The sequence below is a fragment of the Protobothrops mucrosquamatus genome, unplaced genomic scaffold, assembly GCF_001527695.2.
Source record: "Protobothrops mucrosquamatus isolate PMUCROS unplaced genomic scaffold, P.Mucros_1.0 scaffold850, whole genome shotgun sequence".
Taxonomy (NCBI): domain Eukaryota; kingdom Metazoa; phylum Chordata; class Lepidosauria; order Squamata; family Viperidae; genus Protobothrops; species Protobothrops mucrosquamatus.
In genome coordinates this window covers 471,079-495,461 of record NW_015387105.1, presented here as the reverse complement: position 1 = coordinate 495,461, position 24,383 = coordinate 471,079, and the positions used below count along the sequence as shown (strand labels likewise).

The 24,383-nt window shown below is 37.2% G+C and overlaps 1 protein-coding gene across 1 annotated transcript; it reads left to right on the top strand.

Moving 5' to 3' along the window:
• The first annotated feature begins 312 nt into the window (after positions 1–312).
• On the top strand, positions 313–23,871 carry LOC107290171 (alpha-actinin-2). The gene is made up of 13 exons (XM_015819029.1): positions 313–357; positions 1,713–1,943; positions 2,989–3,136; positions 5,104–5,254; positions 9,550–9,658; positions 11,176–11,316; positions 12,091–12,273; positions 15,325–15,459; positions 15,634–15,813; positions 18,506–18,652; positions 19,910–19,975; positions 21,942–22,100; positions 23,516–23,871. Exons 1-13 carry the CDS (start codon positions 328–330, stop codon positions 23,672–23,674), a joined length of 1,839 nt encoding a protein of 612 aa, XP_015674515.1. The 5' UTR covers positions 313–327; the 3' UTR covers positions 23,675–23,871.
• The last annotated feature ends 512 nt before the right edge of the window (positions 23,872–24,383 follow it).

Here is a 24,383-nt window from a genome sequence, read left to right as displayed (position 1 = left end):
TATCTATGTAGTTGTCTATCCTTATTGTCTCTGTGGAATGTCTCACTTTGTTATTCCCCCAATCTTAAATTATATGATATTAGAGAATTTTGTGATTCCATGCATGAAGGAAGAGACAAAAACAATGTACCTAAACTAATAAAAACCAATGGCTGGATGTGCTCATTATTTTATGCTGCAGTAGCCACTGGATCATCGTTCACATTTTGTTTCTCTGTGAATCTAACAACATACCTATACTGTTCAATTTTCTGGATTTTCCAGGCAGAAACAGCAGCTAATCGGATTTGTAAGGTACTCGCTGTGAATCAAGAAAATGAAAAGTTGATGGAAGAATATGAAAAGCTAGCAAGTGAGGTAGGCGAAGCTTGTCATAACTGTGAGGTTTGCTTCTGATACCAAAGCATTTTACGTGTAATTTTATAAGGATAGAAAAGTTTTACAAAACTGTTAACTATTACTGAGGCTTTCTTTTTTGAATATAGTCAATGTGGGAGGAATCTCCCTTTCTATATGTAGTTTCTTTTTTAGGATATTAAAATAAACATGCTTGTTTTTAATTGCAATAGGGAAGTATTAAATCTGATGCAAGTTGGCAATTCTTGCCTGACTACATCTCTTATTTCTGCTTCTACCATATTCTGGATTAATTTTAGATTTTGACCAACTTAAAACAATAAATGACAACATTATAGAAATATGTGTATAAGAACTTTGTCCATACAACACAGTGGACTAGGTAAAATGGATTGGATGGTTTGTGGTTTGTGGTTCAGCATTCTTAGGAAATATGCTTATTGCATTAGTCTATTATATAAAGCAGGCCATTATCTAATGGAATATATTTGTTTTGGACATAGCACCTTCCATGAACACATCAATTTTTTAAAATCCAGATTTAGGATTTAGCATGTTGTCTGAACCCAGTCAATGGGTAAAGATTATAGTCTTACAAACAAAATTGAAGAGAAGCTCTAGCTAAAATAAATGGAAGGCTGTTGTTTTTACCCTGTCAAGGGATTTCAGCCACTCCTGGCTCCCTTATCTATTTATTTATTTATTTTATTTGTAACCCACCTTTATTATTTTTATAAACAACTCAAGGTGGTGAACATATCTAATACTCCTTCCTCCTCCTATTTTCCCCCATAACATGAACCCTGTGAAGTGAGTTGGGCTGAGAGAGATTGATTGGCTCAAAGTCCCCAGCCAGGTTTTCCTGTCTAAGAGGGGACTAGAAATCATGGTCTCCCAGTTTCTAGCCTGGTTCCTCAACCACTAGTCCAAACTGGCTCTGTTAGATGTCAACTATCAACCACAGCCATACCTTCCTTTTGGAATTTACTGCCAGACAAAATGGTCATGGTTGCAGCCTATCCCAGAATGCCCTGTACTTCTTAACTTCTCAAAGGTTTACAACCCCAGTGGTCTACTGGAAGGCAATAATTGGGTTCTCCCTACCTGTCAAGTTATAATATGCTTGCTTCCCCTTACTTTAGCATGATGATCCATTCACCATTATCATGAGTGCTAATATGCCGTGTTTAGCCGACCACAAGTAAAAAACAATCCCATAGTATTAAGGGTGGAAACCCATTCCCAGGAAATCTGATCCAATGTTTAAGCTATTGTAGAAGATATTAAATTAGGAATGTTTTTCTTTTATTTCTATTTTTTTAAATTTCTTTTGTTATTTGCTAACATATCTACAGCTTTTAGAATGGATTCGGCGTACAACCCCTTGGCTGGAAAACAGGACCCCAGAGAAGACGATGGTAGCTATGCAAAAGAAGTTAGAGGACTTCAGAGATTATCGCCGTAAGCACAAGCCTCCTAAGATCCAGGAAAAATGCCAGTTGGAGATCAATTTCAACACTTTACAGACGAAACTGAGGATCAGCAACAGGCCAGCTTTCATGCCATCAGAAGGGAAGATGGTCTCAGTAAGTAGCAGTGCCTGTACGCTATAAAGCCTTTCAGTTCTGGAAACTGGAAAATGGTTTAAATCTCCGTAAAGCAACTAACCTGCATTAGAAGGGAATCAAGAGCAAATCCAGAGGAGTAAATTTTTTGATGTGGTTCAATCTTTAAAAGCCTGGTGAGATAGTTCAGGCAAGAAGCACAACCAGGACTAGTAGCTCTATCTTTATTGTTAGGCAACATTAACAGAGTCTTAAAGACTGAAAGCATTTCTCCCCTTCTTTCCTTTTACTCTCCAGAGTAAACTCGAGAGGGTCCTATTGAAAAATTTCCCATGCCATTCCTCCTTCGGTGGGCTGAGACATCTTTTACATGCTCATTTACAGCTCTCCCTCCTGTCTTCCAAGGTCATCCCTACATATTATTAGAGTCTCAGCATTTTGTTAATCCATTCCTGATTATCCGACTGTCTCTATTTTAAAAAAATGATTGAGAAATGATTACATTTATAGATGCACAGGTACTCCCTTTTTACATGAGAACCACAACTATTTTAATAAAGAATTGCAAAATAGGCAGAAAACAGTAGAGTTAGGCTTGTGATATTATTGACATTATTAAGAAAGCAGCCACCTTGTCTACCTTTCATCGTGAGATTAGAAGTTTTCAGAACTATTTTTGCCCATCCAGAGTTTGTTACCTGACATTGGTGGGGGTTTGAGGAGGCATATTCTAGTAGTTAGTTACACCATACCGGAATTGTTATGTCTTTTACCAAATATATATTTTCATCATATTATTCTGGGAAAAAGAGAAATGGACAGTGAATTATTGTAATGAAATGATTTCACATTCATTACAATAATTCACTGTCCATTTCTGTTTTCTCTAACGGTGCTTTAGAAAGCTAAGATAGCAAGAAAGACAGTCCTTCTCAATCTAAATTTTGGGTCAGGGTCAGACAAGCAGGAGTCATAGAAAATGCTTAGCCAATCTGAAAACCCCTTCTTGAGATACATCTTGAAAGATTTAAAGTATTGGGTTTATAATATCCCTGTGCTTTTGTAGGATATTGCCAGTGCTTGGCAAAGACTTGAACAAGCAGAGAAGGGCTATGAGGAATGGCTGTTGAATGAAATACGAAGGCTTGAACGGCTTGAACATCTGGCTGCTAAGTTTAGGCAAAAGGCTACATCGCATGAAACCTGGTCATATGGTAAGTTGGGATCCCCTTGCCTGCAAAAATATCTATCCAGTATTTTCTCTTTGAAATAGAATTTAAAATCAAATGCATGGTTCAAATGAAAAAAGTGGACAAAAAAGAGAAGATGAAGAATATGTAACAACATAGGAGGAAGGAATAGACTAGACTGAGGGATACAAAAGCTGACGTAACAACTAAAATATCAATTGTAAAAGAAAAAGAAAGTCAATAGGCTTACCTTATCTGATAGCTCCTTAGCTCCTGATAATATGCAACCTGCTGACATGTAATCTTATTCAGCAGATAACTCAGATTCATTCTGAGTTGGATTCCAGCTAAGAAGGTGGAGGTGACAGAGGCACAGTCTTGGGATGTTATCTGGGATGGGTTTAAATATTTTGGTCCCAAGAAAGTTGACAGGATGTTCAGAGCTAGGGCCACCTGTATTTAGAGCCAATGCCCTCCTGGATCAGGCCTCGGGGGGGAGGGGGGAAGGTATGCGGGTGGTTCCATGCAGTAGTAAATGCTTCCTTGTGGAAGGGGGTGGTTCTGTTGGCTCTGGAAGAGGTAATGGTACATCTGCCTCCTCAAGAGATGACTGCTGGATCATCTTCATCACAAGATGCTGGTTATTACCTTAAAGTCATACCTGGCATGAGATCAGGTTACTTGTGGGACTGCCTTTTCCCAAATTTTTTTGCTTGTCCACCATGCTCCCATAATGAGGGTATGTTCCTGGTTCTCTCACTGAAAATTGCTATCTTATGGGTAGTAAAATGGTGCCTTTTTGGTGGGAGCTCCTGTGCTCTGGAATAGTCTTTTCCCTTTTATATGGTAAGACCCAGATTTGCTTGCCTTTAGAAAAGCAATGAAAACCTGACTTTTACCAGTGATGTTTGTGTCGATTTGAGTCACAATTTGTTTTTGCTGTCATGTTTCATTATTTATTTAATTATCTTGAAATTCCATGTACACCCAGACAGTAAAAAATGTTCATACTGGTGATTCACAAGCGGTGCAGGTCAAGAGCCTGAAGTAAATATGGGGCCTTCAATGCTCTCAAAGATTTGCTCTAGTAAAACACTGAAGCTTTCAGAACGTATCTGCATATAGAAATTAACCTTTTTAAAACTTTTGGAATTTTAAAGTGTTAGACAAATAATCCTGAGACAAATAACAATGTATGGATAAAGCTGTATTAAAGTAAATATAGCACATCTGCCATTGTGTGGCAGATTGGAAGAGGTGGCAAATCATACACTCCACATATCCATATTTTCCTGAAGTATTTCTTCATGCATTGTGCTTTTAGCCATGCACCTTTCAAGAAAATAAGGGTCTATGTGTACTTGTTATTGGTGGAACAGCTGCTAAAGTGCTGGTTTAACCATTCCCTGTGAGCCTTTGGGCAGTGTTTGCTATTCAGGAAAAAGGCCTTCTTCAGCATGGATCTCTTATGAGCTGTGGTGGTGCAGTGGTTAGAATGCAGTACTGCAGGCTAATTCTGCTGACTGCCAGCTGCCAGCAATTCGGCAGTTCGATTTTCACCGGCTCAGCCGGTGACTCAGCCTTCCATCCTTTCAAGGTCGGTAAAATGAGAAGGATTGTTGGGGGCAATATGATGATTCTATAAACCACTTAGAGAGGGCTGTAAAGCACTATGAAATGGTATATAAGTCTAACTGCTATTGCTAGGTGCTATCATCACCACCATCTTATAATCATTATAGCTTCCCATCAGCTTTGGATCAGAATCCCCATGGTGACAAAACTAAAGGGGAATGGGAAGCAGCAGCATTTGGTGCTGTACTCTGGGCAACTAAATAGTAACTTTACTGTTATATATCATTTGATATGTGACTCTTACTACTCTCGGGCTCTTTGACAATGCCAGTCATTTCTCTCAGCCTTTGGGCCCTTAGTCATCAGTCCTGCTAATATCCCACCTCAGTGGCTTGGTTCTTCTCTCTTCTTACCAGGCAAAGAGCAGATTCTGCAGCAGAAGGATTATGAAGCTGCTTCCCTGATAGAGATCCGGGCTTTGTTGAGGAAACATGAAGCTTTTGAGAGCGACTTGGCTGCTCACCAAGACAGGGTGGAACAGATCGCTGCCATTGCCCAGGAGCTGAAGTATGTTCCATTTAGAGGCACACAGCTGCTGACATTTACCCGATAAACTCTTTCCAATAAATTTGATAGTGTCATAGGTACAATGTAAAAATTCCTCAGATAACTTTCTAAGTGTTATTATCTTGGCCTGCTCCCTGAACATCTTTTTGATTTCCTCCTTAGCTAAAAATAGAGGTGCCTTAACAGGGCAACTACTGCAAAGCTAAATTAACAATAAACCTTTTCTCTGGTCCACTTTCTGGTTGGTAATCTTGAAGTGGAAGGGTCAGTTCTGACTTAGTATATTTAGTCTAAGTGATGTTAAACAGGAAAGCTGTCTCATAGTTCCTCATTTCTTTTCAGTTACTGCAATGTTCACCATTAAGATTGTTTGCAGAGATGTTGATATTATTTCTTGTAGTTATTTTCTATCTATACCTCTATCTACAGAATAGAAAGAAGTTAGCACATTTTGTTTTGTTTTAAGAGGCATTTATATCTAATAGGTGGGTAATAGTTCTAAGTCAGAGATATGCTTCTGAATTGGTCCATCCCATGTGAAGAGGTTTTCAGATCGTCTATGAATTTTAAATCCACTTTTTGTGATACCATATTAACATCAGATGTTTCTGAACAGCAAAACTTATCCTTTTTCAGCATCAGTGATGTTGCTATAGCAGTTGGAACTTGGGTTCAAGAACATCTGAAGACTACTGATTATTTTTAGTGTAGGAACAGGATAAAGTAATGCCAATACTGACTGCTATTTGCCAGGAGCATAAGCTGCAAGGTGACAGGATGTTGGGCTCAGAAGTTAAGCAGGATCAGCCAGAGTTAGTGTTTGAATGGGAAATACTGGTCTGATTCTTAACATAATATCATGGCCATGAACATCAGAAACAAGGCAGATGAGACACAATTTCCTTCAGTAGATCAAATTCAGTCTTAAGTGATGGTATTGTTGAATACTCTTTTTGTTTATCTCTTCAAATAGGTTTTGATTGAAAAACAATAATCAGGAAAGTATTAATCTTCTTTTCTGGGAATTGTTCTTAGAAAGATGGGCAGGTTAAGAAATTTTGGGCATGAGGTGGGTTAAACACTGCCAATTAGTACTACAGGTCCTTTGAGAGAATGATATTGTTCTTTATGCTGTTTGGTTTGGCTTGGCTCTCTATTTCTACTTCCCATCACTTGGCAATGCAAGGTTGCTATTTTTGAAGAACAATTGGTATGTTTGACCTTGACCTATGGTGGTTAAAGTTCAGTGGTAGCTTTATCATTTTCTGTTATGGCAGCTGAGGTTGTGAAGATCATAAAGATTAAAATTGTTAAAGGCTTATTGAACAATGGCCTTTGCATAAAGGCTGCTGTATGTATGCCACGTGAGTAAGGTAGCCTTCATTGAGTTCCCACAACTGTATAGTTCCAAAAATAATAGCTTATAGGCAATTACAAACTTCAAGTACAAATCTGTCCAGTGAAGGAAAAGAATACAGATGCATCTTGAGTACATATCAACACATTCATGAACTGCAATGTGTTGGCTTGCAAGGTAATTGCTAGTTTAGAATTTCTACTTGCGTGACTAGCGTGAACATGAACAGAATAAAATAACTTTGGCCAAGCTTTTGGCATATTGGCCAAGGTGTGTCCAAACTGCCCAGTACCGTCCTTCCCATTAGCAGAAATGCTGTAGGTAGAATAGGTGCAACTAAAGCTGCTGACCTCACCTATACCTGCTGTATAGGACTGAGAAGCATTGAGTGAATGCCTCAATTGACCAAAGGTTTGATGGATGGCAGAGAGGAATATTATATATATGATGACCAGCGCATATGGAATAGTGCAATTTGGAATGTATGAGGAGGAATCAGTAAGAAATATGAATGAATGCATGAAATAAAGAAAGAAAAAATAAGATGCATGTCTGTAAAACTCAGAGAAAGACTATAACAGTTATGAATGGAATGGAGTTGTTGAATACCTGTAGTGAAGTAAATGTGTAAGTATTATAATGAAGGGACTAAAGTATATGTTGGAAAGTACAAATTGATATCATTTAGATTGTTATGTGAAAATCCAAGATGGTAACTGTCCTGTTTAATTGAAATAAATGATGACAAGGAAAGAATCAGAGATGAGTTGAGGAAAATTGTGCAGTGTTCACAATGAACTGATCCATTAAGAACATAGCACCATTTTCCTTAACTTATTCTGTTAAGTGTAATATACATTGGTAAGAGAGTATAAAAAAGTAATGCAAGAATTAGTGAATGAAAATGGTGGCTAGTGAGCATCTACTTAGAAAAAGATCTGCTTATTTTGAATAAATGTTTTAAATATGAATGTATTCATATATAAAGAAATATCTTGATTTGTATCTCTTTGTTGCCATCTAGTGGGCATCCAGACTTTTTCAGTGCCAGTTTGATAGTCCTGTACTTGTCTGAGCTATAACCACCATGAGATTCCTTACAGAATACTTACACTGGAACTTCAACTGTTTAGTTGAACATGTTGTGTTCAATTAAAAAATTTATCTATCTCTGATTTTGTCTGAGGTTAAGAGTATTGATCCCTTACTTATGAAAACTTTAAAATTCATTATAATATTATTTAAGACATCCCCCCTTTAAATGTAGAAAATTTGTACAAACATCTAATCCCAGACCTAAAGTCACAATGTTATTTTATGTTTGATTAATTCCTAGACTAGTATGTACTCACATTATTATAATAACTTTGATAAGTAATAGCATACCAGGAGTAGTCAAATAGTAGCCAAGAGCTAAATGTAGCTGATGATGAGATATTCAGAATAACAACTATCTGAGGACAAAGTACACATGTCCAGTCTCTTTAGAACCACACATGCATATCTGGCAGTTAAAAGAGACTGCAACAATAAAATGCAAAATATAGGTAGTTATGAAACCGTTATTTCTTTGACCCTTCAGAAGTTTGTCTTGTTTTTGCACAAGGGAAACCAAGACAGTTTTAGAAAATGGTTTCTGATAGAGGCATATTATTTTTGGACTAGATGTATCCATTATTATGGTATTACTGTTTATTTTAAAGACTAGGAGATGCCCTATGGCACACCATCTCTGCTATCTAATGAAGAAATACATAAAACTAGTAGCATTTCCACCTGTTAATCCTAGTTATCAAGATTTTTGTTAATCCTAGTTATTAGGATTAATTCCTGAAAGTGTTTTTGGCAAGGGTCTAGGACAACTTGCTGCGGCTGTCTCGTCCTGGTTGACTCACCCCAGACAACTCAGCATGGGACAACTTGTTGTGGGACAATTCAACATGAGGTAACTCAAGAAAGGGACAAGTGAATTCAGAGGGCCTTGTCTTGCTTTAGGTTTGAACCTTCTTAAATTAGAAGTCCTCAAGGCTGTGATGAGCTGCAATTCTACTAGTCCCTCTCTTGAGTTATCCCACATTGAATTGTCCCACGGCGAATTGTCCCCTGGCAAGTTGGCCATGCCGAGTCAGCTATGGCGAGTCAGCTGTGGAGAGTTGTCACTTTCTGTTTTGGTAGGGCATCCCTCCTAGCAGATGTTAAGGGCACAAAAGCCCTGTATAAAAATGTAAGTTACAGTTGAGGGAAGCAGTTTAGAAATTCACACCTCCAAAGTAATGCTTCCCAAAATAACATGGATGTTATATCACTAGTTATTGAAAACTACCATATCTGGGTTGTAAAAATCTGGCATGTTCTGTACTGTACTTCTATTGATCATCTGGATTTTTGCAGCCCAAATAACTTCACTCTTAGCATAATACCTCTCTACTATATGTAAAATCGTGATGGGTAAAAAGCTGTTGGAGGCCATACATTTTCTTTATAAATAACATAAATGTTTTCCCTCACAAATCAACTGTGTGTATGAATGGAAGATTAATTCTAATGCATGTTAGATTAGTGACGAGAAAATAGAAATCCAAAAGGCAGCAATCTGAAAGTTGTTTTTCTAAAATAAAAGCCTTGGATGTATTTTTGTGATGATTGTTGGAATGATACATTCGTCTTCTCTGACTGTGTGTATAAATTATTTATGTTCGGATTGCCACTGTGTACCCCAAACCAGATTAGAAAATTAATGTAGAGTATAAAGTAATTTCCATTTTATGTTCTCCTGTGCATTTCTGAACTGGAGTTGACCTGCAATTTCCAGAACCTAAGGTGAAAACTAACTGTCACATCAGGAACACGGTTAGCGTTCTCTGAATTGTGTGGATTGAACCACCTGGTTATTTGGGATATTTGTGAAGATTCGCTAAACATGTATCCTTTTTTTCAGTGAGTTGGACTATCATGATGCAGCAAGTGTCAATGATCGATGTCAGAAAATATGTGATCAGTGGGATAGATTGGGAACCCTAACTCAGAAAAGGAGAGAAGTATTGGAGGTAAAGCAGATGTTGACAATAGTTTTACTCTTTAAAGCACTACATTTTCAAGATTTGTGGGGAGATCAGCATTCTTCAACTGTGTGGGCATGAACAACATTATTCACAATCTTCAGCCAACAGGATTATTGGTCAGGCTGGCTGATGGTGATGGAAGTTGTACACGGCACCCAACATTTCTAGGGAGTTCTGTTTTCTCTCATTATTCTGTTTATAAATTGATTTATAAAATGATTTGTCACCTTACTGTCAAATGCAGTTATGAAGTACCAACCAACTGAAGTTGGCATGAAAATATTGATTCGTGTAGTTATATGACTTTTTTTCTATATTTCATGACAAAGTTTGTTTAAATAGGTTTAATGTACAGGTGTTCCTTGACTTATGATTGGTCGCTTAATGACTGTTCAGTTACAATAAACTTCAAAAAATCTACTTATGAACCATCCTCAAAGCTATAATTGTCATACAGCCCTGTGGTTATGTGATCGCATTTTGGGCACTTGGCAACTAAGTGCCCCTCCTTATTCTTGGAACCACTTCCAATATCCTACTAAACTTTGTAGTAAGACACAAGCAGAGACAGATATATAGATGTACACGTCATGTTGAATAATGACTTATATATCATAACATGTTGATTAAATTGCAGTGGCTGGTCTCAAAATATTTTGAGCCAAAACAACCACATTAAGGTTTAGTATAAACATATGAACCCATTCTTGGGATTGAGTGCATTGGGCTGGAAAATATGAAATGGGATTTGAGTCCCACCAGAAGTTTGAAAAATTATATAGTCCTAAACATTTGCATCTATGATAAAAAAAGATATGTGGAAATAGAAAAAAAATCCAATGAATTCCCAAATTGCAGCTACAGGAACAGTCAGACACTCACAGAGCATTTGTCTTCAACAAAAGAATCTTGTCCCAGGACATCTATCCAGATATAGACACTAGGAATACAAGGCCTATCGTACAGATGCTAACTAGATAGAATAGCTCAGTTTTTCCTGGATTGTGCCAGGTTACAGTTTCATCTTCCCAAACATTCCAGAGTTAACGAGGAAAGCTGTGTTAAACAATGATGTAGCTCTTGCCTGGGCCAATCTCCCTTACTGCCAACTGCCATGACTTATTATCTCCTATAGCCTAACTGACTGTTTCACCTCTTCTAATTGTAGTCTGAATTGGGGAAAATCATGGGCCCTGTATTGCTGTTAAATACGACAAGCACCAATGGGATTACACCTTCACCATCAATACACTGAAAACTCATAGGAGGGTGCAAAGCCAGACGGAACATTTGCTGACATTTGCTAGATATTAAGAAATTGATATTAAGATATTAGATATTAAGAAGTTGCAGTATTTGTTTAACTTGCTGATTGGGTTGCCTGTTTGGGTTTAGTGGTGCATCTTTAAAAGCTGCAAAGCTCAAACTCCCTAATAGAAACCAAAAATGAATGTGCATTTCTAAAAGAAAAAGTAAATTCATTTATGTATGTCTTTTTAAAGAGGACAGAAAAACTGTTGGAAACAATTGATCAACTTCACTTGGAGTTTGCCAAGAGGGCTGCTCCATTCAACAACTGGATGGAAGGTGCCATGGAAGACTTGCAAGACATGTTCATTGTTCACAGTATAGAGGAGATCCAGGTAAAATAAAGCTGCATTATGAGCTCAACTAGGAGAGTTGTTCTATTCCCTTATTTCATCTCAGAAAGTTTCAAGTATGTATTGCTTATCTCCACTCATGTCCGAAAAAATATATTACAGCAGCTTTTTCTAATCAGCCACTCTCCAATTTGGGATTGTAACTTCTAGTATTCTCATCCCTCCATCTAATACCCACATCTTTTGTGGGAGAACAGTCAGATGACTAAGTCAAGAGTGCAGTGTAGTGGCTGGAATACCACTGTTTTTTTTAATGCAGCTTGAGGAAACTTTGAGCAATTATTGTGTATGGGGAGGGTAAGGATTTGTTCTGATCATTGCATTTATATTCTGCATCTTTTGCACATCTATGCATCTGGGATACTCTCAGTACAAAGAATGAAGGGGTAATACCCCTTTCCCTGCTGCTGAATTTCACTTGGGATTTCCCCTCAGAAGGTACATTTTAAAACACTATGCCATTTGTCTTTTCTTTTTGTAAAAGAAAACCAGGATCCTGTTATCCACATTTCCAAATAATGTATAGTGTTTTTTTCTGGGCCTTCCCCCCCTTCTCAGTTTCACTGTTTGCCCTTTATACTGGCACAAGAAATGAAATGTACTTACTCACCACTGATTATGCAGAGGTGCCTGCTACACAATCTTGAAAATGTTTATATAGGCAAGGGGGGTGGGGGGATGGGGGTGGAGGAAGAAGAAAAGTGCCAAACCACAGGTTGGTCCCTCCCCACCTCTTCTTCCTTTTGTTTCTTTCAGAGTTTAATTACTGCCCATGAACAATTTAAAGCCACTCTACCTGAAGCAGATGGTGAGAGGCAAGCTATTTTGTCCATCCATAATGAAGTGGAAAAGGTGATTCAGAGCTACAGCCTCAGAATAAGTACCAGCAATCCTTACAGCACAGTCACTATGGAAGAGATTCGTACTAAGTGGGATAAAGTAAGTGGAAGTAAAAATACAGGAGTACGTAGGTTTGTTTGTGATTAATTACAGGATGGGGAAAATGAGGTTCTTCCTGGGATAATTAACTTTTTAGTTTACTCTTTTAGTGTTTTTTTTCTGCTTTAGTACAAGTAGTATTAGGAATGTGGAAGATACTGTTGTTCTTGGGTGTACAGGTAGTTCTCGACTTACAATTATTTATTTAATGACTGTTCAGAGTTACAACAGTGCTGAATAAAAGGGACTTACGACCAGTACTCGCACTTACAACCATCACAACGTCCCTGCTATCATGTGATAAAAATTCAGGCACTTAGCAACTGGCATGTATTTATGACAATTGCAGCATTCTGTTTGTAACCTTCCCAAAGGGCTTCCAACAAGCAAAGTCAGCAGGGGAAGTTGGATTCACTTAACAACCGAGTTATTCAATTAACAACTGTAGTGATTTGCTTAAGATCCATGGCAAAAATGGTCAAAAAAATCAGATGCAATTCATTTCATGACTACATCGCTTAGAGATAGAAGTTCTGGTTCCAGTTCCAGTTGTAAGTCAAGGAACAACTGTATAACAGGATGCAATGGATAAACAATTGCTGAATACAGGTAGTCCTTGACTTACAACAGTTTGCTTAGTGACGTTCAAAGTTACAGTGCCACTGTAAAAAGTGACTTATGACCATTTTTCACATTTATGACCATTGCAGCATCTTCATGGTCATGTGATTTACATTAGGATGCTTGACAACTGACTCACATTTATGACAGTTGCAGTGTTCCGGGGGTCATGTGATCACCTTTTGCAACCTTCTGACAAGCAAAGTAAATGGGGAAAACCAGATTCACTTAACAACCATGTTACTAATTTAACAACTACTGTACAGTGATTCACTTAACAAACGTGGCAAGAAAGTCGTAAAATGGGGCAAAATCACTTAACAAATTTCTCACTTAGCAACATAAACTTTGGGCCCAATTGTGGTCAAAAGTTGAGGACTATCTATACTATACGGTTGGCTTTGCCTGGCAGCAAGAAAATAAAGTTCAGCCTATTCATGTCTAAGCTTTATGGTTTTATTTTCAGGAAGTTCAAAATAATGTTTCTGAAATAACAGGGAGGAATGGCAGAAGAGAACAAATGTCTCTTCTACCTTAATATCGAAAGGCTAGGATGCCAGCAAATCTCAGAAATGAAAGAATAAAAAGACAACAAAAAGAATAAGCATTCATAAAATAATTGTGGCGCTGCTGTCACTTAAGACTTTACAAATATGTAGCACTGTATACCTTGCAGCTACACTTTAGAAATTAGTCCAGGATCACAATACATCTGGGAAAAACATTACGATTCTGCTTCTAAAGCAAAATCTGAAAACAAAAACTCCTGAGCTAATATAACTAATATTATGCAGAAGGAATGGTATAGATATATACTTCTTTTATACTGGTTATATCATGTTTCTGTCATGGGCTGTTGGGTGGAAGTTGAGAAACCTCACCAGTGGAGAATAACATTTAGTAGGACAGATGAAGTCCAGCCACACAACAATTTGCAGATTTTTCCTCTCATAATTGGCTGCTTTTAAAAATTAGTTAGGATAGGGCTACTCTGTTTTCTCTTTTCTTTTCTTTTTTAAAAAACCCTCTGTAATCTTTTAAATTGTCTAATAGAGGAATAAGAAGATTGATATGATGTGGAAGAGTTCCTGATGCATTACGATAGATATAATGGTTTTGTGGTAGAAAGAGATGCATTGGTAGAGATAAATGAATCAGTTTGCACTGATATACATTACCACTGTATTGGCAAAAATAAATGAAATCAGAGCTATACTCCTCTCTTAGCCAAATTAAACACTCTGGATTGTAGCAAAACTGTTTTCTGCATTAAAAAAAAACCAATAATGATGCAGTTAAATATTACATCAACCCAAAAGAAAAGTGACTCTGAATTTAAGATGACTCCCTCAAAGGTAAGTATAGATAAGATATTTGCCTTTAGCGACTTTTCTCTTCTTCTTGGCATTATCGCATGATCTCCCACCACTGGGTTCATAAGTTATTATTTGGGATATAGGCCTTTCAGACTTTGTACTTAAATGGCCTTAAGGAATTCTTTTCTTGGGGTATTTTATTATGCAACATATACTAGTGTGCATAACTTCACATAATTTCTAAAAATTATCAGCCCAGCTTATTTTGATGAATGAAACCTGTTTGATATTCGCTCTGGATCATGATTTGGGAATATAGCCAGTGTGATTAGTTTATGGCTCAGTGTGTCTGACAAACCAAGAAAATTAGTTTATTTGATAAACAATTACTAAATTATCCATAAGGAAATGTTCAAACATAGCCAAAGTTTTGCCTAATGCACTACTTGCTGTCAGGAATATGACTCATTATTCCCGAATCCCTTTTGGTTTCTTTGTTAGCCTTTTAAATATAAGGGTTTCTAAAGTCAGGAACATCTAGTCTTGGAAGAGAAATTTGGGTTTGGATCTCCCTGAATTTGGAGCTAGCTTAGAGATATGTCTAATGCCTTCTAAGTTGCTATCTTGGAGATGAAAGAATTCTGGATTAACTCCACTCGGATTTAAATCATTGATTTCATTCACTGCTAGTTCTATCTAATTTAACTATTCATTGTGTAAACCTGAACTTTAATAACCTGTGTTCATGTTCTTTCATAACTGTGCCACATGGTCTCCCTTTCCAGTAAAAGAGGAACATTTTGGCTCCATCTGTTTCACAGATGTTCTCATAACATCTGAGTATCCTGCTAGACCAGGGGTGTCAAACTGCCAGCCTGCGGGCCGGTTGCATCATACAGAGGCCGCGCCCACCCCAGCTCTGGCAATGCAACAAAAGTCATGTAACATGGCGAGTTTGACACACGTGCTTTAGAGGAAGTATCACCTGCAGTTAATATTGATTAAAATGTGTATTTTTAGAACAGTTTTTTTTCAGTTTTTTCAAAATGTTGTTAAGTAATAAAAATAAAAGCAGATATAGGCTACAGACTAATTTAATTTTGCACACTGGCAGGTCAAACAACTTGTGCCTGTAAGAGATCAATCACTGCAGGAGGAGCTTTCTCGTCAGCATACAAATGAACGCCTGCGCCGTCAGTTTGCTGCTCAGGCCAACGTCATTGGACCCTGGATCCAGAGCAAGATGGAGGTGAGTACAACCAAGATCTGCAGAAGCTCTAGATCAGAAATTCTAAGCAAATTCTATCCCTGTACAAATTGCCTGTCCTTGTGTGTGTGTGTGTATTTGCTGCTCTCTTAACATAAGCCAAAACATTTTGCAAAATAAAGAAAGCTTTTTCTCTTTTTTTTTTCTCTATGGCAGGAAATTGGCCGAACTTCGGTGGATATCGCAGGGCCATTAGAGGACCAGATGACCCAGTTAAAGCAGCAGGAGCACAATATCATTAATTACAAACATAATATTGACAAACTAGAAGGAGACTATCAACTGATACAGGAAGCTTTGGTCTTTGATAATAAGCATACCAATTACACAATGGAGGTAAATCTGGTCTTTAATTAATTTTATATATACAGTCTTGCTGCAGCATGTATTTCACATTGATACTAGGGACTTTTGTCTTTCAGTGTTGTTTTTAAAAAATCACAAGCATTTTCATTCAATCCTAAAACATCATTTTATTTTACCAGCATTTATTCTACCCCAGTCCTGACTGACGTTTAGCACATAACAATAACATAAAAGATTAAATATAAGAGGGAGAACATAAATAAAACCAAACTACATGAACATGATTCCTTAGAACAACAAAGAGTCAAAAGCCCACACGAGCAATTTAGCTCTAACTTGTTCACAAACAATAAGCAGGATTGGGCTATTTATACTTCCAGGAAGAGCCTTTCATAAAGCGTGGAACCACCTCTGAGAAGCTCTGTTGCCTGGTCCACGTCCCATGAATCTTGCAAGAGTGGCACAATAGCACTGAGCCTTTCTATGAAACTTTGGAGAAGGTTCAAGAGGTTTCAGCTGGAAAATCTTTGAGGTAGAAAAATAACAGTCTTGCCAAGCCTGACAATAGCAGGGGTTAACCCAGATCTGATTCATAACATGATTTCCTTAATGGTGGTTTATTCACTAAGCTACAATGTCTAGGTTACACAGCATGCTAAGCCTATAACTCTGAGATTTCCTGGTAGTCTCCCAGCCAAAAATCAGCCATGCCTCATGCTGCTTAACTTTTGGGGACCAGCCAAGCTTGCCTAAGTGCAGCCATGAGAATTTATAAAGAATCACAACTACACTGAAGGGTGGACATACTTTCCAGTTTTTAAAATTATTTTTTAAACGGCTACAATTGTAATAATAAAAAGTACAACTGCATAGCTTCTTGAGATCAATCAAGGTTGGCTAGATGCTGCCACCTAGCTTGGCAGTCATGCTGTTATACCAGTTCTAAAGGTGGTGTAAACCTAAAATATTCTTCAGTTATAGGAAACTCTGTCATGATTTTTTAAAATTACTTTGCTATAAAACATTTATCCAAATATTAATCAACTTCATCAGAGTAATTTATTGCATGCCTTGGCAGTTTCTAAACTTAAATGTAGTTGCACTGCAAAATTGGGAAATCCCTTCTGGTCCTAAATTGTCAACAACTTTTAAAATAAACCATGAATTTTCTCTTACTTTTCTTGATAGTATTGCAGTCCAGCAAATACTTTCTTGGATTTAGGTCTCATTCCTTGCCCTGTCAATTCATATTGGGAAATAATCATAATAAATAGGGTTTACAAAATAGGTTCCTAACAGCTTTTAGCTGTTGGAAAAGAATATAAAAGTAAAACCAAAATCACTTTATATCTGGCCTCTGTACACTTGCCTAAAATGACTTGGCTACTTTTATAAAATACCACAAGAAAGAGTAGCATTAAAAATATCCTACTGTAATTCTATCAAGGCAGAGATTTATGATGAGAAACAGTAGAAAAGGCAGTTGCTCTGATAAGCAAAACCTTATCATGTCACCATTGATACTAAATATGAAAAATACAATGAGTAAAGACCATTTGTTGAAGGTAGACACTATGATTGGCAAATTTCTGGGATCCTGTCTGGCCAGAAGCCCACTATTACCCCAGAGGGCATGGTAGAAGATAGCAATGAGCTGGTAATCAGCAGCCAGGGCTGACGATAACTTGTAGCCTAATGTGCCAGAATGATTCTGGAATAATTAGAATTAAAATATACGGTAAGTCATAATTTAGCCATTTTGTTTTTGGGTTACTGTGATCTGAGAACTAGGTTCCTGTGGCTTGTAAATAACGGACAATGGTTTTGCACATCTCTTAAATATGAAAGGTCCACATCACTTATATGGTTGTTAATCAGAATCAGTATCTTAAAATGTTTTTAGAAGCTACAAGAAAGTCAGGGCAAATGCTAGATCGGGGTAGGCAACCGTGGCTCTTTTATGACTCGTGGACTTCAACTCCCAGAATTCCTGAGCCAGCATGGCTCAGCTTGGAAAACCTCTCTTTCCCCTCAGCATGGCTGGCTCAGGAATTCTGGGAGTTGAAGTCCACGAGTCATAAAAGAGCCAAGGTTGCCTACCCCTGTACTAGACCCTAAAAGAAAATTTTCCAGGCAATCTTCCCTCACCAGGCAGGGCTCTGCAAGCAGTATAAGTCAACCTTTAATAAACCTCAGGGACTCACTGTAAAATATACTGAAGATTGAATCTCAAAACTTAGGATAATGACATGGCTTTGACATGTCCAAATGAGAGGGAATTGGTGAAAAGCTTCCAGGTAATAGTTCTGAACTGGATACAGTCCTTTAGATATAGTTTGGGAAGTACTTTGCCTTGTGAATTGGAATAGCCAAGACGTTTTAAGCTTCAAAAATAGGTAGGATACCTATTTTTTCTGTATCTGGGTGACAACCCAGAACTTCAGAATTGTTCATGCTCACGAAGAAAGAATTCCTCTACATTTTTAATACGATTGAAAGGAGAAATTATAAAAAGATGACATGGCCCATAATCTTGTTCACTGTCCTCAATTAAATTTATTTATACTTAATTTAAATTAAGTTTTTTAAATTACTCTGTTACGTTGTTATATTCTCACTGACTAGTTGGAATGAGCTCCCAGAGTATACCATTCACAAGCAGTCATTGGCACTTTAGTTCTTTGGAGTGTTCTAAGGTTATCCTTCTTTTTTTCTGCTGCAGCATATCCGGGTTGGATGGGAGCTGTTGTTGACTACCATTGCCCGAACTATCAATGAAATTGAAAACCAAATCCTTACAAGAGATGCTAAAGGAATAACTCAGCAGCAAATGAATGAATTCAGAGCATCATTTAATCACTTTGACAGGGTGCGGTTATCCATTTTATTTTATTTACTTTTTAATGTGCAATTGGAATTGGAAAAAATATTTGCATGTCTCCCTGCTCCCTTTTCAAAAGCGTAGAACACAATCAAGACTCCGAAATTATAATACAGAATGGGATAGAAATTTGAAAAATTGAGATGGGGCTTGGGATAGGGTTGGGATGGGCCATCTCAGGACAACCACAGATCGCTATGGAATTCTTGTACCTGATCACTTCCTTTTTCTGGCCATTAGCCAACTTCTGCATTCCAGAGGTCCTGGCTCACAACTTTGCTCTCAATTGTCCTTGCAGTATTCCTTTTTCTTAAGTGCTTGCCATAGTTTTCCTTTTCTTCTCTGTATATTTCCATTCCTGAGGGAAAAGGAACCATTATTCAAATCTATTCACAAAACCAAAGAACAACTCAAACATTTGTTCTTTGGATACTACATGTGTATTGATGTGTGCAGTGATGGGATTCAAATATGTGAACAAGTTCTCTGTGTGGATGCTGCTTCTGGATTTGATTTTTTTGAAGTTATTCAATTTAAATCAGATGGCAATATACATGGGTGTGAGCTTTCATACCATTGTTTACTCAGATAAAAACATATGCTTTTTTCATGGAAGAAATCTCCAGTCCACCACAATCCTATAGTGTACAACACAATTACAGAGAATCAATAATCATGCTTTGCATTACCTACAATATTGAATACACTTTAATGGAAATTCTAGTGTTCACAAAAACAAGATGAAACACATAATGACTCTTTCCTATCAGAGCTACATGTAAAATTATGGAAAAACTAAGTATCATTGCAATACCAATTCCAGACTCCAGTAGCCTGTACTTTCAACTTCTAGCTTAGCAGTTTTATAAAACAGTATTTAACAATCTTGCACTTCTTGTGAAATGTTAGAATCTGGAAGTGCATCTTATTTTTTTTTTATTGTGCAGCTTTTTAAAAAATGTTACTTTAAAACTGCCTTCCTAATTGAATTTGGCTTATCTAAAAATGCTGTATTTTATGCCTTTCTCATACATTTTTGTTTGTTTACATTTCATTAGCATCTTTCTAGCATTATATCTATTTCATGTAATCTAACATCTCCTTTTCTTCTGTTTTTTGGTGATTCAATTTGGTATTGAATGAACATATGATACATCTGATGATGAACCTATTCTATCTTTACGGAAATTATGATGGCTTTATTCTGATCCTTGAATCTTCCATGCTGTTTGTTCCTACCAACAGAAGAAAAATGGGCTGATGGATCATGAAGATTTCAGGGCCTGCTTAATTTCAATGGGTTATGATTTGGTATGAATTTTAAGATGCAGTTAATTTGTGATAGTAACCCATGTTACACTTACTTTATCATTACACGTACATTAACAAAGTGACCATTATAGATGTAATTGTAAAATTCCTGTGGTTAAAGTTCAGCCCACTCAAAATCCTAGTACATTAGATATTATAAATTATCTTCTCAGAGGAAAACTCCACAATGGATTTTATTCTTGGGTGTGTATATAATTAGACTTATTAATTTCTAGAACCCTATGCAGACAGCTGTTTATACTGTATATATTCATATATATTCATACTAAAACATTGTGCACATTTATCATGCATTCATATATAGGTTACATTTCAAATTTGAATATTTTTTCTATCTGTCTGTTTATCTGTCAGATATTGAAGGCATCTGACTTCCAAAATATTCTGGCTAACTTGCAATTTTAAAACATAAAATAGAAAAGTATGATTGTCCAGACAGAAACCCATGAATAATAATCAAAAATTGTTAGAATTTCTACAAATGACCTAAATCTAGGCCTGGAAACAGAGTGAAGTTTTCATGGATTTACAAAACATCTGAAGGGTGGGAGCTACATATATCTCTGGGAAGATACTGTTCCAAAGGGCAGGTGCTACAACACTAAAGTCCTTCCTCCTTGGTCCTACAAGGTAAAGAATTTAACTAAAGGAACTCAAAGCATATCCAACTTTATGCTCAATTGTGTTGAATAGGTACCCCTTCAATTAACCTAGCTCTATGTTCCATGTAAATTTTGAACTGCACCCGGAAGTCAACTGGTAACCATTGCAGCTCATAAAGCACTGATGCCATGTGGGTGCAATGAGAAACACCCCTTACTGCTCATATTGAACCAGCTGTAACTTCCAGATTGTCTTCAAGAGCAGCCACTCTTGTAATAGTTTAGCCTAGCCTTGAGATGACCAGTGTGAGTGACCATCTAAAGAAACCTCTGGTTGAGAAAAGGATGCAACTGGCACACGAGGTGAACCTGTACAAGGACCTTTGTGATCATAGCTGCTGCCTCTTCATTGAGTAGTAGCTGTGAGTCTAGGAAGGCCTCCAAATTGCACACTAGTCTTGAGTGGGGAAGTGCAAACCCATCCAAGAGCAAAGATGAAATCCCAGAGTGTAGGACTGACTTAGACCTAGGGACCCCAAATATCCACAGTCACTCAATCTTGTCAAGGAAGAGCTTGAATTTGTTCCTTCCTATGTAGATGTATATAACCTTCAGAAGTTGGAGGCAATACATTGACAGTTTTATCTCTGCAACCCAAGATAAACAACAAGGTAACAGTAAATAGCCTATCCAAAAAAAACCCCAATACCAGTCCCACCAACATTAACAGGGCAAGCCACTAGAATATAAATTGACAACAAATTCTATTCCTTACTAGCACTGATGATGTTATCTAGTTTGGATAAGTTTGGGTAAGAACATCTGCAAGAAAACAGCCAAGCTCAGAGAGCATCAAGGACCCCTGATAACAATATTTCTGTCACAATCTAGGCCTGAATATGAGCTTTTACTCATATCTGGTCCAATTTCTGTTTGACTTCATCTAGTAGTGCTTTAGATATCTCTTATGATGCTCTATCTGTTGGACCTTCTCAAAAAACCAAGCCACACTGCAGGATTTCTAGAGAGGCTGCATGGAAGCAATTTGGTTCAAGGTCTTGATCACCTGACTATCCAGGTTGCAACCAATGCAGTAAATCTTAGTGGATTCCTTCCTATCTTTTATATATTTTTCTTTTACTATTTGTGTGAAATCCATAGTGAACATTCAGCCTAACATATGCTTCCAATGGATTTAAGAATGTTTAATGTTAATATATTTTTGCATACTTAAAACATGCAAAATCTGATATTTGGCAGATTACACATGATGCTGAATATTTGATTAATTTTCTAAAAAAATGCATTATAATTTTCATAACTAATTTTTAATTGTATTTTAGGGTGAAGCCGAGTTTGCCCGAATCATGTCCTTAGTTGACCCCAACGGTCAGGGAACGGTTACCTTTCAATCATTTATTGATTTCATGACCAGAGAGACTGCTGATACTGATACTGCTGAACAAGTTATTGCTTCTTTCAGAATCCTAGCCTCAGATAAGGTTAGTGAAAGGATTCCCATTTGCTGTGATTGTTTCTACAAATTCTACCCTTGCAAGACAAGGGGGTATCCAAATGCAAACTAAGCTAGCTGTAACCTAGAGTAGAAACTTAAAATATAGCTAGAAGCAGGATTGTTTTCACCAATTAATCAAAGCCCTAAACTTTGCATGCTAATTTTTTGAAACACTCTACAGATTTGTATTGAAACTTTTAGGCTGGGGTAAGGTTGAGTTTTTGGAATCCTGTTTTACTAAGGGAATGTAATAAGACACTTGGAGCATCTTAGGGAGATAAATATAAGGATGTAAGGACTGGGACTTTTGTTGGCTACAGATTTTCTACTTATTATTGTCATTCAATGACAGTCTCCAGTTTTCTGTTTTTTTACCCCCAAACATATTCATGCTATCTGCTGCAGTTTTGTGGGTGGGGATCTGCATTATTGTGTTTGAATAAAGCTGAAATAATTGTAAAGCATACCTGCACAAAACAGTTATTTCAGCCTGAGGTCTTTTTCAGTGTCATATAATGCACACTCACTGCGCCAACTGCAATAAAGACTTTCATATGTTCAGAAAAGAGTAATCTACAGAGGTTGTAGATATAAAGTGTGGGAAAGAGCTGCCTTAAAGTTATATATGAAAATACTTTAACATATCTAGTGTGTGTCCTTACATCCTTATATTTATCTCCCTAAAATGCTCCAAGTGTCTTATTACATTCCCTTAGTAAAACAGGATTCCAAAAACTCAACCTTACCCCAGCCTAAAAGTTTCAATACAAATCTGTAGAGTGTTTCAAAAAATTAGCATGCAAAATTTAGGGGCTTTGATTAATTGGTGAAAACAATCCTGCTTCTAGCTATATTTTAAGTTTCTACTCTAGGTTACACACACACACACACACACACACACACACACACACACACAGTCCCGACCTTGCAGATCTTTTATGATGGCTGATTCTCCAGGCCTTGGGGCCCAGTTGAATTAAATCCCAATTGGTTTAGTTGTAGCATATTTTAGTCTGATTGCCATGTCATTGTTTACTGTTTTAGTTGGCCTTTAATGTAATGTTTTTGTTCAGGTTGTATTTGTTGTTATGTTTCTTTCTGTATGCCACCCAGTTTTACTTTGTTTGAGATTGGATGGCCATATGAAACAAACAAACAAATAAACAAATAAATTCCATAATAAGGTACTATGGATCAGTGCTAGTTCAGTCCAGGCTTGTGCCCTTGAAGTATTCTGTATTTTGCAAACAGTGAGGACACCAGATTGGAGAAGGCTAATCTGTATAACTGAAGTGTCTGCCCAATCTCATCCTTGTTCTCATCAAAGGGAGTTCACCGCTTGTTTTGATTCTGAAGTATCAGAAAAAAGCTCATCACATTCCTCCTTTTCAATCCTTCTAGCCATATATTCTTGCTGAAGAGTTGAACCGAGAACTGCCATCTGAACAAGCTCAATACTGCATCAAGCGAATGCCAGCCTACAAGGGACCAGGAGCTGTTCCTGGAGCTCTGGACTATACCTCATTTTCATCAGCATTGTATGGGGAAAGCGATCTGTAACTGGGGACTGACTCTGTGGGCAAGTGAAACTAGATATATTCCAGTTTGCTCCTTGAAAAAAAATAAGTAAGCTGACCTCACTACAATTTCTCAAGTTTAGCAGGAACATTCAGTAAGGAGCAATGCCCACGTAGTGTGCAGCATGATGAGTTTTTATGTTGTTTATATGTACTTGAACAAGCTTATACAGTGACAGGCTGCACTGCCCCCCTGCCTTATCAGATTGTTGTTGTTCTTTTTAAATTAAAAGTGGATAATCCCAAAGTGCCAAGTTAGAAAGCCTCAGGAAAAACAAAAGAAAAGAAAATATGCCTTTGAAAAAAACAAACAAAAAAAACAAATCTAGCATAACTTTGATTTTCAAAACATGAAATGTTTTCAAGAATTCTGAACATTTTATCCAGGTCTTCCACAACCTCCCTCCATGCAACTCCTTTTTCTTTCATACCATGGGAATGCTTTCATCTATGGATACTGAGGTTTAATATGCTTGTGCAAGTGGAACTGCATATACAAGAGAAAATAAAAACCCAGGTCATGCCAAATAATCATATGAGATTGTTTTGTTGTTTTCAATGTGAAGCTTGCACAGGAATTCTAATTCTAGTGGTATAAAATCACGAAACCTCTGGAATTATTCTAAGAGGTTGATGACAGGGGCATCATCTTAACGGTGATAATAGCCTTCACCTTAAAACCAATGCCCAGT

What these genes read in the sequence shown, in the direction of transcription:
- LOC107290171 (XM_015819029.1), top strand. Translation starts at nt 328, where the DNA reads ATGGAAGAATATGAAAAGCTAGCAAGTGAG. An exon ending in CAGAAGGGAAGATGGTCTCA is followed by an intron (nt 1,944 to 2,988) that starts GTAAGTAGCAGT and finishes GTGCTTTTGTAG; the next exon opens with GATATTGCCAGTGCTTGGCA. An exon ending in AAAGGAGAGAAGTATTGGAG is followed by an intron (nt 9,659 to 11,175) that starts GTAAAGCAGATG and finishes GTCTTTTTAAAG; the next exon opens with AGGACAGAAAAACTGTTGGA.